At 38.3% G+C, this 13,167-nt stretch overlaps 1 protein-coding gene across 1 annotated transcript in view; it reads left to right on the top strand.

The window, feature by feature from the left end:
• Nucleotides 1–229: 229 nt before the first annotated feature.
• The window catches only part of LOC136876932 (neurotrimin), a 135,296-nt gene continuing 122,358 nt past the window's right edge, over nucleotides 230–13,167 (top strand). Inside the window, exon 1 of the mRNA XM_067150694.2 lies at nucleotides 230–288. Coding sequence (XP_067006795.2) covers nucleotides 240–288 — 49 coding nt within the window. The 5' untranslated portion in view covers nucleotides 230–239. The remainder of the gene's footprint in view (nucleotides 289–13,167) is intronic.

The raw sequence follows: 13,167 nt of genomic DNA, 5'->3' as shown, positions 1-13,167 counted from the left end.
GACCCACTCTTTTCAAGCAATAAAACAATTTACTGTTGAATAGGTTTTTCACAAGAAAGCCAATAATCGCTTAATAGGACGTCCCGTTAATTGGGTGGGAGTTCTTTTTATAGGGTCCCTGTGATGCGTGCTGAGCTGAGAGCCTTTATTAATTACGTCAATGGACCTTTCCCCACCACTCGCCGCCTCTAAGGAGCTTCACGCACGATTCATTGTATGATCTCAGTAGAGCTGTTAGGATGTTTCACAGCAGTGTGCTCGTGTGTATTTGTGTGCTATTCCTCACAGGTAAGGATTTAAAATAAACTTTTAACCAGTACTTTGTATTTCAGCCTAAGAATTAGATATAAATGTTATCTTATCCCATCATTCTACTGAACCCTAATTCTCTATTCTCCCACGAGATCACAAGCTAAATGATATGGAAATTGGCAGACGGCCAAAACTGGGTATTTCTTCCAAATTTGTGCTCAGCTTCCCCAATTAGAGTTGTTGACCCAGGGCGTAACGTTAGGGCCTGCGGGGCCTGCAATGCAGGCGGGCCCGGGCCTTTTAAGGGGCCCGCAGACTCCTCGCAAAAATAATATATACCTAGCCTAATATCACTCTGCACGGAAATAATCAGAGCATCTACCAGCAGTTTGTGTTGAGTCGAGAGTGAAAAATGTTTAATAGGTTTTATTTGACTGCCTCCGTGTTTTCACGGCTGAGCTGCTCAACTGCCAACTAAGAACCACTTCGACATTCGCACTTAACTTTTCACCTGTAAACAATTCTTGCGCTTGCTATCTCTCGCAACATCGTGGCACGCTCTTCACAAAAGACCTAGTCCAAATTATTGAAAAATAATTACAACAATGAAAATTGATAAAGTATCATATTTTAGTTAGAAAATGATACTTTGTTGATGTGTAATGCACCTGAGATCGTATTATGCACACACTTTGCTGAGCATTTAACTTTGCCAAACATTTATTCGACAACAATATATAATGTCAATAAGAAGTTGGTGTAATAACAAACAGTCAACTCTTTTTCGAACGAGGTCTCTCTGCGTATCAGTTGTGCGCTTTGATATTTATCAAAACTCTTTTTATAAATAGTTTTTGATTTAATTTTGTTCTGTTTTGTTATTATAACCGAGATTTCGGTATCGGTTACAGAATATAGCTCTTTAGTTCCTGAAAAAAGCAACCAATTAAAATTAAGTGTGAACGTCGAAGTGGTTCTTAGTTGGCAGTTGAGCAGCTCAGCCGTAAAAACACTGGTGAAGTCAAAGAAAACCAACATTATTTTTTATAATCTTACAATAAGGAACAATCCCTTTGTTTATATAACTTGACAATATATTGCATTACTTCTACCGGATGTAATAAAATTTACATTAGTTATTCATAGGTTTTTACGTTTCATTTGAGGGGGGCCAGAATTTTTATTTTGGGCAGTCGGGCCCGTCTCGCATTCGTTACACCCCTGCGTTGACCTCATTATTACGACCTTAAAAAATCAATAATCAGTAACATAATTATCGCTTTTGTTTCACTGATTCGTTGTCGTCGTTGTTCAAATGTTCACGTAATTTAAAAGCGTCTCAGGCACACTTAGTGGATATGAACTCAGTCTGAGAATTTGTGTGCTATGTCATCTGTGTTAGGACAGACATTGATATGTAAATATTGGGATTGAGGGAAATAAAGTGAGAAGAGGCACGTCCGAGAAGGACGTGGGTTCGAATTCCCATCCAGATGTAAAGAAATTTAGAAATAAGATTCTCACTCCCGGAGAGGCACAGGTTCACTCAGCTTACAACAGATGAAGAACCAAATTCACTCCGGAACTGAAAGCTGTCGAACATAATCAGCCACTCCCTCCCGTTTCGTGCTTTCTATATGTAGGTGTAAAGCAGCTATAGCTAAAGTAGAAAACAATGCAAACCATTTCTATAGTACCTCAGATGATATTGTAATCCAATTTTTCGCCACTCATCAGTCCACCCAGTGTTCATGGTCGTTTTTTGTTTTGTTTTTAAATGCTATTTGTTCGTGGCGTCGACCTTTTGCCACTACTTGCACCTGCGTGTAATTGTAATTGCGGAAGTGTAAAGTGTTGGATATGAGGAAAGGAACGTTAAGGACGACACAAACACCCAGTTCCCAGGCCAGGGATATTAATCATTTACAATGAAAATCCCCTGAGCCGGCCGGGAATCGAACCCGGGGCCTGACGCGTTGTCCCATACACCCTACACCGCGGACCCGGACGGCCATGATCGTTAATGTGGCAAGTTTCTATGTTCTGACACCGTGGTTATTCGGTTCGAGGCCCGTTGATGGAAAAGAATTTCGCCATCCGAATGTTGGCCAATTTGGTACACAATTTCTAACCACTAAAAGGGGTGCCAATAGCCTAGATTCAATTCCAAACCTTTCCACAGCGATTGTTTAGAGTGAGGGCGTATGAAGCTGTTGGTGATTCGCCCGTCCGATGTTGGTGTTCTTTGACAGGAGTAGGCTATGCGCCCTCTCCCTACTTGATTATGGTCATCTCACACCCAGAGACGCAGGTCGCCCATAGGTTTCAAATAGAAAGACGTGTACTAGGCGAGCCGAACAGGTCCTCAAACACTGCCGGCACTAAAAGCCATAAATCTCAGTTATTCTCACGAACCACTGTTAAAATCTCAAAGTACTTCATGAATCATGGATCAAGAGCACGTTACCAAGCATCTTAGCTGTTCATTCTAGAAAAAAATCAAATAATTTAAGCTCATAACTCATAGCTTATGGAAAATGTCTGGTGAAAAACAGAAGTCTTCCGGAACAAGACGTAGAGATAGGAAATCTGCCACCTAGGCGACTGCCCTAAATGCAGATCAGTGATTGATTGATTGATTGATTGATTGATTGATTGATTGATTGATTGATTGATTGATTGATTGATTGATTGATTGATTGATTGATTGATTGATTGATTGATTGATTGATTGATTGATTGATTGATTGATTGATTGATTGATTGATTGATTGATTGATTGATTGATTGATTGATTGATTGATTGATTGATTGATTGATTGATTGATTGATTGATTGATTGATTGATTGATTGATTGATTGATTGAGGCTCAGTGATACATCAGCCAGTGAAGAAAGTGGTGATCGCCGCCAGTGTTCAACATGAGGTGATGCGAAGAAAGTCCGATGATTATTGGCGGACATGGTGAGCCCATTACAGTATGAAGTGAGACAAATCTTCGTAGCGAGATTTTACGACCGGATGCTCTTCCTGACGTCAACCTCATCAGAGGAGTTAATGAGATAAAATGAATGATGTGACATATGAAAGTAGAAAGGGAGGGGGTAAAAACCGCTGCCAGAAAACAGGGAACTCCTATCAAATACTACCAAGGGGTTTGCTCAGGAATAGTATAGGAAAATCGCCTCAATATATTGATATATATAAAGCCTCTTTACCAATATGGAATCTATACCTTAAACAACCTGAAGTTAACACCCGTTAGATTCTTCATCGTTTTCTTCTTCTTGCCCCACTTTTCCAAATTTTTATTTTCATCTTCGCTTCTCAATTGTTTAAAGTTCCATTCATAATTCCCTTTACCTTAACGGTGTTGAAACTATCAAAAGAAAATAATTACCGCTACCGTGCCAGTATTTGTTTTATGAAACACAAATACCGACTGGAAACTGCACGGTATGAAATACTTTTCTCACTATGTAACACTGCAGCTACCTGAATTCACGGCTTGATTATATGATGTAAAATGTTATAGGCGGGGAAAAAACAAGGGGATTCACCTTGCACACATCTCTGCACATGCTGAGATCATGCCGGGCAACTTATCCAAACAAACACGAGAGAGTTTGTGTCGTACAGTGAAAAGTATTTATTCATTTATTTATTTATTTATTTATTTATTTATTTATTTATGTATTTATTTATTTATGCATTGATTGATTGATTGATTGATTGATTGATTGATTGATTGATTGATTGATTGATTTATTTATTTATTTATTTATTTATTTATTTATTTATTTATTTATTTATTTATTTATTTATGTATTTATTTATTTATGCATTGATTGATTGATTGATTGATTGATTGATTGATTGATTGATTTATTTATTTATTTATTTATTTATTTATTTATTTATTTATTTATTTATTTATTTATTTATTTACTTATTTATTTATTTATTTATTTATTTATTTATTTATTTATTTATTTATTTATTTATTTATTTATTTATTTATTTATTTATTTATTTATTTATTTATTTATTTATTTATTTATTTATTTTTGCATCAGTGTTTAGCTTAAAGATCCCTAAGTTTTGAAGCAGATTCAGAAATCCGTCTCCACGTCCCTAATTTACAACGAAATAAGCCAATCAAGTGCACGAGCACATGTCCTACGATTGACAACACTGGTCTGTGTTGGTCTGCTAAGTCCACTGAAAAGCAAACAGCAAAGGACCCTACGAACGATACTTTCACACCATTCATCACAGCTGAGAGTGTTGCTAAGTATCACTCACACATCAGTCACTTCAAAACTTTCAAAGCTGAGATTGAGGTCTTAGAAAGTAACAAACTTATTCTGGCCCATACCAGAAGATACAGTGTGCACTGGAAGCAATAAATCTCACCTGATATGATCTTGGCGGAGGGTTAATTACTGCAATATTTAGGATTCTTCTTTTCTTCAGGAACCACGATAGGTAAATTACAAATTGTCACTGACATCTCTTCGAGGAGGCCGCGATTTGCATGTGAGATTTGAAGGTGCTCAAATACGTCAGCCTCATGTCTGATTTCTGCACTGATGAATAGACATTTCCTGTTGTTAATATCTCAGGTCAGTTACTATGTCAATTCCAGTTTCTTTTGCTCTCATTTTGTTTGCTTCTTTGTCGAGTCCATTGGGTTGTATGATCTCTCCCAGATATTTTTTGTCCACTCTTCTAATATTCCCATAATGTGTGTTGATATGGTTATTATTACTTAATCTCCAAAGTGCTGTGAATCCTATTTTACCATAAAGTATATTAGGGTTGTAGTTTATACAAAATATACAATTTCTCTGATAAAATTCAATACATAAACAGCAAAATAGACATGAACAGAAAAGGAAAGATAAAAGTATGATATATACAATCCTTAATACTAGAGTACTAATATTTAAAATACCAGATCATAATATAAACAATACATATGTTAAACAGGTAATAAGTAGACAATATCAAATTACATATGTTTAAATACATAATCAATAAATTCTGAAAATTGAAAAGTGCAGCATTTTTTATAAAATATGAAATTTAGTGATTTTTCAAAATAGCAACTGCAAGTTAACAAATGCATCTTAAGTTCATAACGTGCTCTCTCAAAAGCAGGACAGTTGAACAGAATGTGTTCTACAGTTTGAATGTCTTCAGTGCAGAAGCACAGTGAGCCATTTTGTGTTGGAATTTTGAATCGCTCGAAGTAAGCATTGAATTTACTATGACCTGATAGCACTTGAGTTAAATGAAAGTTGCACACTATATATTTACATCCCAGCCTACTATATACATTTGGAAGAAACAAGTCTGTGGTTACTGAGCCATTTTTACTTGCTAACCACTTAGGTGCGCTTTTGCAGTTTGCAGTTTTCGAAGGAGACCTGCAGTCCTGTTTTCTCTGCTACCTCTTTTATTATTATTATTATTATTATTATTATTATTATTATTATTATTATTATTATTATTATTATTATTATTATTATTTCTTTATCAGTGTTGTTGACACAGTATACTCAAAGAACTAGTCTTACCTCGTTCTGACCTCTTAACCGCTTGTTCACCATGTGGAACGCACTTAAAATGCTGGAACACAACTATAATTTTCATTCTTCCTGTCAGACGGTATGATTAATGGTGCCGTATGGGAGAGTGAGGGTTGATTACACCGTATCCTTGATATGACTAGCTCGCCAGCAAGAACACTTCTAGAAACTGGAAACAGCGGGCGTGGAATCTGAGTAATCCATCCTAGTATTTTTACGGGTCCTAGTCATTACAAATGAGATATACTATACCATCTCCGTGAAAACTCTCTAATTTGTTATGCTGATTTGAACCACAAAATGTATTATATACATTATACATTAAGCCCAATCCCATAAATGTAATTATAAGTGTTAGAACTAGAAGAAAATAGTAGTTTAGAAAAGAAATTACGATTTTTATTTTTTATTTTACTCTTTCTTGTAAAGATTAAATCAGATTAGATGTGAAATACTGTTCCTTTCTCAATGTAAATATAATATTAGAATAGTTCAGATATTATGTTATTAGACTAGTTTAGATACGAAATTATGTTTTTTTATCCACTTGTTTCTTGTAAGGATTAGATATGTAATATTATTTATTTCTCAACGTAAATATAAAATTAAAATACTTCAGATATTAGGTTATTAGACTAGTTTAAATATGAAATTATGTTTTTATCTACTTGTTTCTTGTAAGGGTTAGATATGTACTATTATTTATTTCTCAACGTGAGTATAATATTAGAATAGTTTAGATATTAGGTTATTAGACTGATTGAAACATTTTGAAAAACACGTGTAAACATTTGCCACTGTAACTGGGATTAGGAATCCTGTAGTGCGCAGTAAATAAGTAAATAAATAAAGTCATGTCGCAGCAGTTCTAATTCCACGTTGAGTTACAAGTCTCATGATTTATGCGAGGTTCACAGGAATGCAGAAAGCCTCCGTGGCTTAGGTGGGCCGCGTGCCGGCCTCTCACCACTGGGTTCCGTGTTTTAAATCCCGGTCACTCCATGTGAGATTTGTGTTGGACAAAGCGGAGGCGGGACAGGTTTTCCTCCGGGTACCCCGATTTTTCATGTCATATTTCCAGCAACACTCTCCAATATAATTTCATTTCATCTGTCAGTCATTAATCACTGTCCCAGAGGAGTGCGACAGGCTTCGGTAGGCGGCACAGTTCCTATCCTCGCCACTAGATGGGGGCTTCATTCATTCCATTACTGACCCGGTCAAATGACTGGAAACAGGCTGTCGATTTTCATTTTCTCATAGAAATCCACTGAAATGCGGATAAATAGCAAGCGTCTGGCTTGATTGAATGGTCAGAATCGTGGCCTTCAGTCACGGGGTTCGATTCCCGACCGGGTTGGGAATTAGCCGCGACTGGTTAATTCATGTGGCTCGAGGACTGAGTGCATGTCTTAATACACTCTCTTTAAACGCACACTAACAATCGCAAAAGAAATACGCAAAAGTGAAATACATTCTTCGAAGTAAGGTTGGCGTCAGGAAGGGTACCTGGCAGTAAAATAGGGTAAAATCCACATGTACGATACATTTCACACCCGCGGCCCAGCAAGTTATAGGGAAAGTGGTGGACGAAGAAGAAGAGAAAATAGCAAGTGGCACTTCTAATGGAAACTTGGAGAAATTGTGACATCTTCAAATTATACGTACATAGGGGCTGCATGGCCGAGGTGGTAAAGGCGTGCTCGGTTTGCCCGGAAGGACGTAGGTTCGAATCCCCGTCAGGAAGTCGTAAAATTTAAGAAACGAGATTTCCACTTCCGGAGGTCCACATGGCCCTGAGGTTCATTCGGCCTACACCAAAAATGAGCACGAGGTTAATTCCTGGGAGCAAATGCGGCCGGGCGTAAAGCTAACCACTCAACCTCATCACGTGCCGAGGCTACGGATATTGGAAGCCTTTACCTTCCACCCCTCCAAGGGCCTTCATGGCCTGTATGGAGATGACTTTGCTTTTTTGGCTTTGCTTCAAATTATACATCGAGTCTTGTCAGACTTAGGAGTTCTATATGTGATGGGCTGCAGGGTAGCGTGTCTATCTCTTATATTATTTTTCTTAATCGATGCCTTTCATATCAGTTTTCTAATGTTGCACTACTGTACTAATTATTTATCTAAAGTTAAATTGTTTGTGCCAAAGAAAGGCATTTTAAATACACTACTATGTAAAATGCCATACAAATGTCGTCAATTGTTCTTTTCTTGTGAAGAAAACTATGTAGGGCCTACTGCATATGAATAAAAATTATTGAAAATGGACAACAAATATACGAGATGATGATTATTGATTGATTTTTAAGGGGTCCTAACATCTACGTTATCGACCCAACCATAGTAATTTATAAAAATATATTTTGAAGTAGTGGAGATAATTAGCATTTTTCACCATATTAAAGAAGAAAGTGTATTCTATAAAGGAAAAAGATGGAATTTTTAACTTGTAAAGTTGTACCTCTGCCTCAATTGTAACAAATTAGTTAAAATGTTTGCATCATGAAATGTACCAAAAATCAGGGTAAATGAGGAGTAATGTTGGAGAGCGTATTATGTCCACTAAATGAAATGTTACAAGGGAAACAAGAAACTGATTACGCCAAGTCAGGCAAGTAAAATGTTGTTCCTCTACGTCATGCATGAACCTAGCAAGCATGGAATATAAAATCGTTTCAGAATTGATTTTTTCGAAAATAGGAATAAAAAGACCACTTCGGACGGAACTTTATTGTAACTGAAGGAAACTAGTGTATTTACAGGAAATATTGTATATTATAGATAAAAATATTTGTTCCATGACACTTTTCATGTTTGCTGTTTCCCTGAAGTGAACACAGTCTGTCCAGTGTTGTTTGCCTAAATGGTGCCTAATTTGCAGGCGTCTCCGAAAACCGTAAAAGAAGTTAGAGGGACATATTATTATTATTCTAAATTGCAGAATACCCAAAATAAGAATACAATGAACTTTCGTTGTACCCAACGTAACAAAATATGCCCGTGGACATAACACGGTTTGCTCTGGCAATTTCGGTGGACGAAGTACGATTTGAAACGACAGTCACTTTTCAAGTCTCATTTACAGTACGGTACACTGAAAACACACGATTTGATAAGATCTGATGTCGCAGCATGAAAAGCACGCAAAAAAACTATATAAAAACACATCAAACTCAGTTGTGTTCATCTGTGGCCATAATACGGTTTGTAACAATACTCCTTAAATAGTAAAAGCGGGATCCTGTTCAATCAATCAATCAATCAATCAATCAATCAATCAATCAATCAATCAATCAATCAATCAATCAATCAATCAGTCATCATTGATCAGAATTTAGGGCTGTCGCTCAGTTGGCAGATTCCCTTTGAATTGCTTACAGTACCTAATCTTTTGTTAAATGGTTTCAAAGAAGTTGAAAATTTATCGAACATTTCCCTTAAACAGTTATTCCAATCCCTAATTCCTCTTATAAATGAATATTTGCCTCAACTTGTCCTGTTGAATTCCAGTTGTATCCGCACATTATGATCTTTCCAACCTTTAAAAGCTCCACTGTAACTGATTCGTCTACTCATATCATTCCACGCCATCTCCCCAGTAACAGCTCATAATATACCGCTTAGTCGAGCAGCTCGTCTTCTTACTTCCAAGTCTTCCCAGCCCAAAATTGTCAACATTTTCATAAAGCTAGTCTTTTGTAGGAAATCACACAGAACATATCGGGCTGTTTTCTTTGGATCTTTTCCAGTTCACAACACGTAATCCTGGCGAGGGTCCCAAATACTGGAACGATACTCCAATTGGAATATTACCAGATTCTTACACGCTCTCTCCTTTACATCCTTACTACAAAACCTAAATACCATCATAACTATATGAAGAGATCTATAACCTTTATTTACGATCTTGTTAATGTGATTATCCCAATGAAGATATTTCCTTATATTAACACGTAAGTACTTACAGCGATCCCTATGAGGTTTTTATCTTGCTAAAACTTACAACCTGACATTTTCATCCCGTTTACAATCATACCAGGGGCTGCCTGCCGAGGTGGTAAAGGCGTGCTTGGTTCGCCCGGAAGGACGTGGGTTCGAATCCCCGTCAGGAAGTCGTAAAGTTTAAGAAACGAGATTTTAACTTCCGGAGGTACACATGGCCCTGAGGTTCACTCAGCGTACACCAAAAATTAGTACCAGGTTAATTCCTGGGGCCAAAGGCGGTCGGGCGTAGAGCTAACCACTCTACCCCATCAAGTGCCGAGGTTGCGGATGGTGGAAGCCTTTACCTTCCACCCCTTCAAGGGCCTTCATGGCCTGTACGGAGATGACTTTGCTTTGCTTTTTGCTTTTGCTTTTACAATCATACCATTTTCTACTGTCCATCTCACATTGTTGAGATCATTTTGTAAGCGCCCACAATGTTGTAACTTATTTATTACTTTATACGGTGTAACATTTTGCCTGCTGTCATTTCTTGATAGATACAGTACTTTTGTATCCATCTCTTGGCACAGGCCACAGTAAAGTGCAGCTTCCACCGAAGTTCCAGTCAACATCCATGGCTGTGACAATATGGAAGTTGCTGGGGTATGGGTAGTGCTGAGTAATGACATTCAGAGCATGACTAGTGCATCTGAGTGTTATGAAAGGTGCTGCTCATAGGGTCAGTCGTGCTGCAATAGTACTTTCTGACCCAGTGAGGAAAGCAATGGCATACTACCCCACTCCTCATCTTGCCTAGTACGCCTCATTTTGGTGCTGCCATTGGTTTTTGGGGTTTCCTTATAACCGCATAACCTTTGGTGGTGCTATTTGAGGATCCAACCAGCCTCTGGACTGATGACCTAACAGACAGACAGACGGTATAACATAATCCGCAAAAAACCTCATCTGTGATTACAATTTTTTACTCATATCATTTATATACATTCTAATTAATTATATATATAATATAGCAAAGCAAAGTCACCTCCGTACAGGCCATGAAGGCCCTTGGAGGAGTGGAAGGTAAAAGCTTCCACCATTGTTAACCTCGGCACGTGATGGGGTAGAGTGGTTAGCTCTACGCTCGGCCGCCTTTGCCCCCAGGAATTAACCTGGTACTCATTTTTGGTGTAGGCTGAGTGAAGCTCAGGGCCATATGCACCTCCGGAAGTGGAAATCTCGTTTCTTAAATTTTACGACTTCCTGACGGGGATTCTAACCCACGTTCTTCCGGGCGAACTGAGCACGCCTTTACCGCCTCGACCAGGCAGCCCCTATATATAATATAAAAATATAAAATAATTATACAGTACAATTAAATATAAAAGAAACTATAAAGGTCCAATAATAGTGCCCTGTGGGACCCCACTCTTAATCATTACAGGATCAGATAATGCTTCACCTATTCTAATTTTCTGAGTTCTATTTTCTAGAAATTTAGCCACCCATTCAACCACTATTTTTTCTAGTCCAATAGCCCTCATGTTCATCAGCAGTCTCTCATGCTCTATCCTATCAAAAGCCTTGGATAGGCGGCTGAACGAGGACCCACTCTACCGAAGTCCGAACCTACTTTCACTCTTTATAAAAACTATAGCTGAAATGAGACATGCTTACAAGGGGTGTTGGTCTGTTTGTGCAGCTGCTGCACCCGATAAAGTGACCAATTAATTCATTAATCAGCACACTGTCTTCGGCTCTGCTGCTTAGCCACATATACGTTAAGCATATCTCCAAGTTAGAAGCGTGTGAATGCTGATGCTGTTACAACATAGTGTAACGGGCTAGAATGGGTGTTCTTATCACATGAGAATACCGTATGCTATCCAACATTACAGGACCTGTAATTACTCAGAACTTGAGTTTGTATAGCAATAATACTACCTACTACCTTGCAGTAGAATAATAGTAAGATCAGACCGAGTCCGGCCCCGCGGTGTAGGGGGCAACGCGTCCGCCTGTCACCCGGCGGCCCAGGGTTCGATTCCCGGCCGGGAACAGGGGTTTTTAATTGTAATAATTAATATCCCTGGCCTGAGGACTGGGTGTTTGTGACGTCCTTAATCTTCCTTTCCTCACACACAACATTCCACACTACCGCCATTCCACTTACACGCCGGTTCAAACAATATGGTGCCAGTAAGGGCAAAAGATCCACATGGGTCGACGCCCCGAACAAATAGCATTTTAAAAAATTAGACCGAGCGAGTTGGCTACGTGGTTTGGCTGTGAACTTGCTTTCGGGTGATAGTGGATTTGCACCGCACTGTCGGCAGCCCTGAAGATAGTTTTTTTGTAGTTTCCCCATTTTCACACTAGGCAAATGCCGGAGCTGTACCTTAATTAAGGCCATGATCACTGCCCTATCACATCGTCGCAATAAGACCCCTCTGTGTCGGTGCAACGTAAAACAAACAGCAAAAAGAGAAAAAAAGACTAGATTATCTTTTCATGGGTTTTTTGCGTCTTCGAGGGGCTCTGCTCCTCCCCATCGTCCACCAAGTTAACACCCAGTCTCGTACAAACGGCAGATGCTACCCACCCTCATCGGAGAGTCTACCTTACAAGAGCTGCACCAGTAGCAATAGCCACGTGACATTATTATTACTCTGAAATGCGCCAATTCGCAGCGAGAATCCAAACCAATCTCTGTGAAGTTATTTCACTTATAAAGTCAAATAAAACTACTCATAGACCAAGACTAACAGCACAACTTTTATCCTCAATCCTGCAAGTGGCATAATCACAAAATTAAGTGGCTGATATTGAAACTCTGTTTTTTAAATAAAAGTATCAAATCTCAAGTAAACGGTAACAATAAGTGTTTACTGTGTCCTCCACACAATTCCTATTTATATAAAATGTGTAGTTTGCTGTAGACACTAAGTGAAAATTATAATAATGATAATTACGAGTCTCTAATGTTTTATTCCATTTTTTTGTGATTTTTGTCCAGATAATAGACTACAGTACATTGTATATTTAATATTAACGTACTGTAAAATAAATACGGAAAACCCTAATATTTAGTCTTCTCATTTTGCTGTGCGTCCCTTGTTGCCAAATTTACCCGTCGAATTGGCCCTGTTCACATGATAAGTTTGCCATATCTGCTCTACAGCATGCAGCCTCAAATGAAAGTAAGGTCAGCACATTCCATGCTAATAAATGGGCATTGAGACACAGTTGTTTATTAGAAGCAGCAACAGCGGGCACATGTAACGGGAATGCGGTGTCGGCTTGCGTATTGTAATATGAGAGATTGCGATGGAATTCTAAAATACTCGTGACCTGTCGCAGCAATCGCTACGAACAAATTCAAAA

The sequence above is a fragment of the Anabrus simplex genome, chromosome 7 (assembly GCF_040414725.1).
Source record: "Anabrus simplex isolate iqAnaSimp1 chromosome 7, ASM4041472v1, whole genome shotgun sequence".
Taxonomy (NCBI): Eukaryota; Metazoa; Arthropoda; class Insecta; order Orthoptera; family Tettigoniidae; genus Anabrus; species Anabrus simplex.
This window is presented reverse-complemented; position numbering and strand designations above follow the sequence as displayed.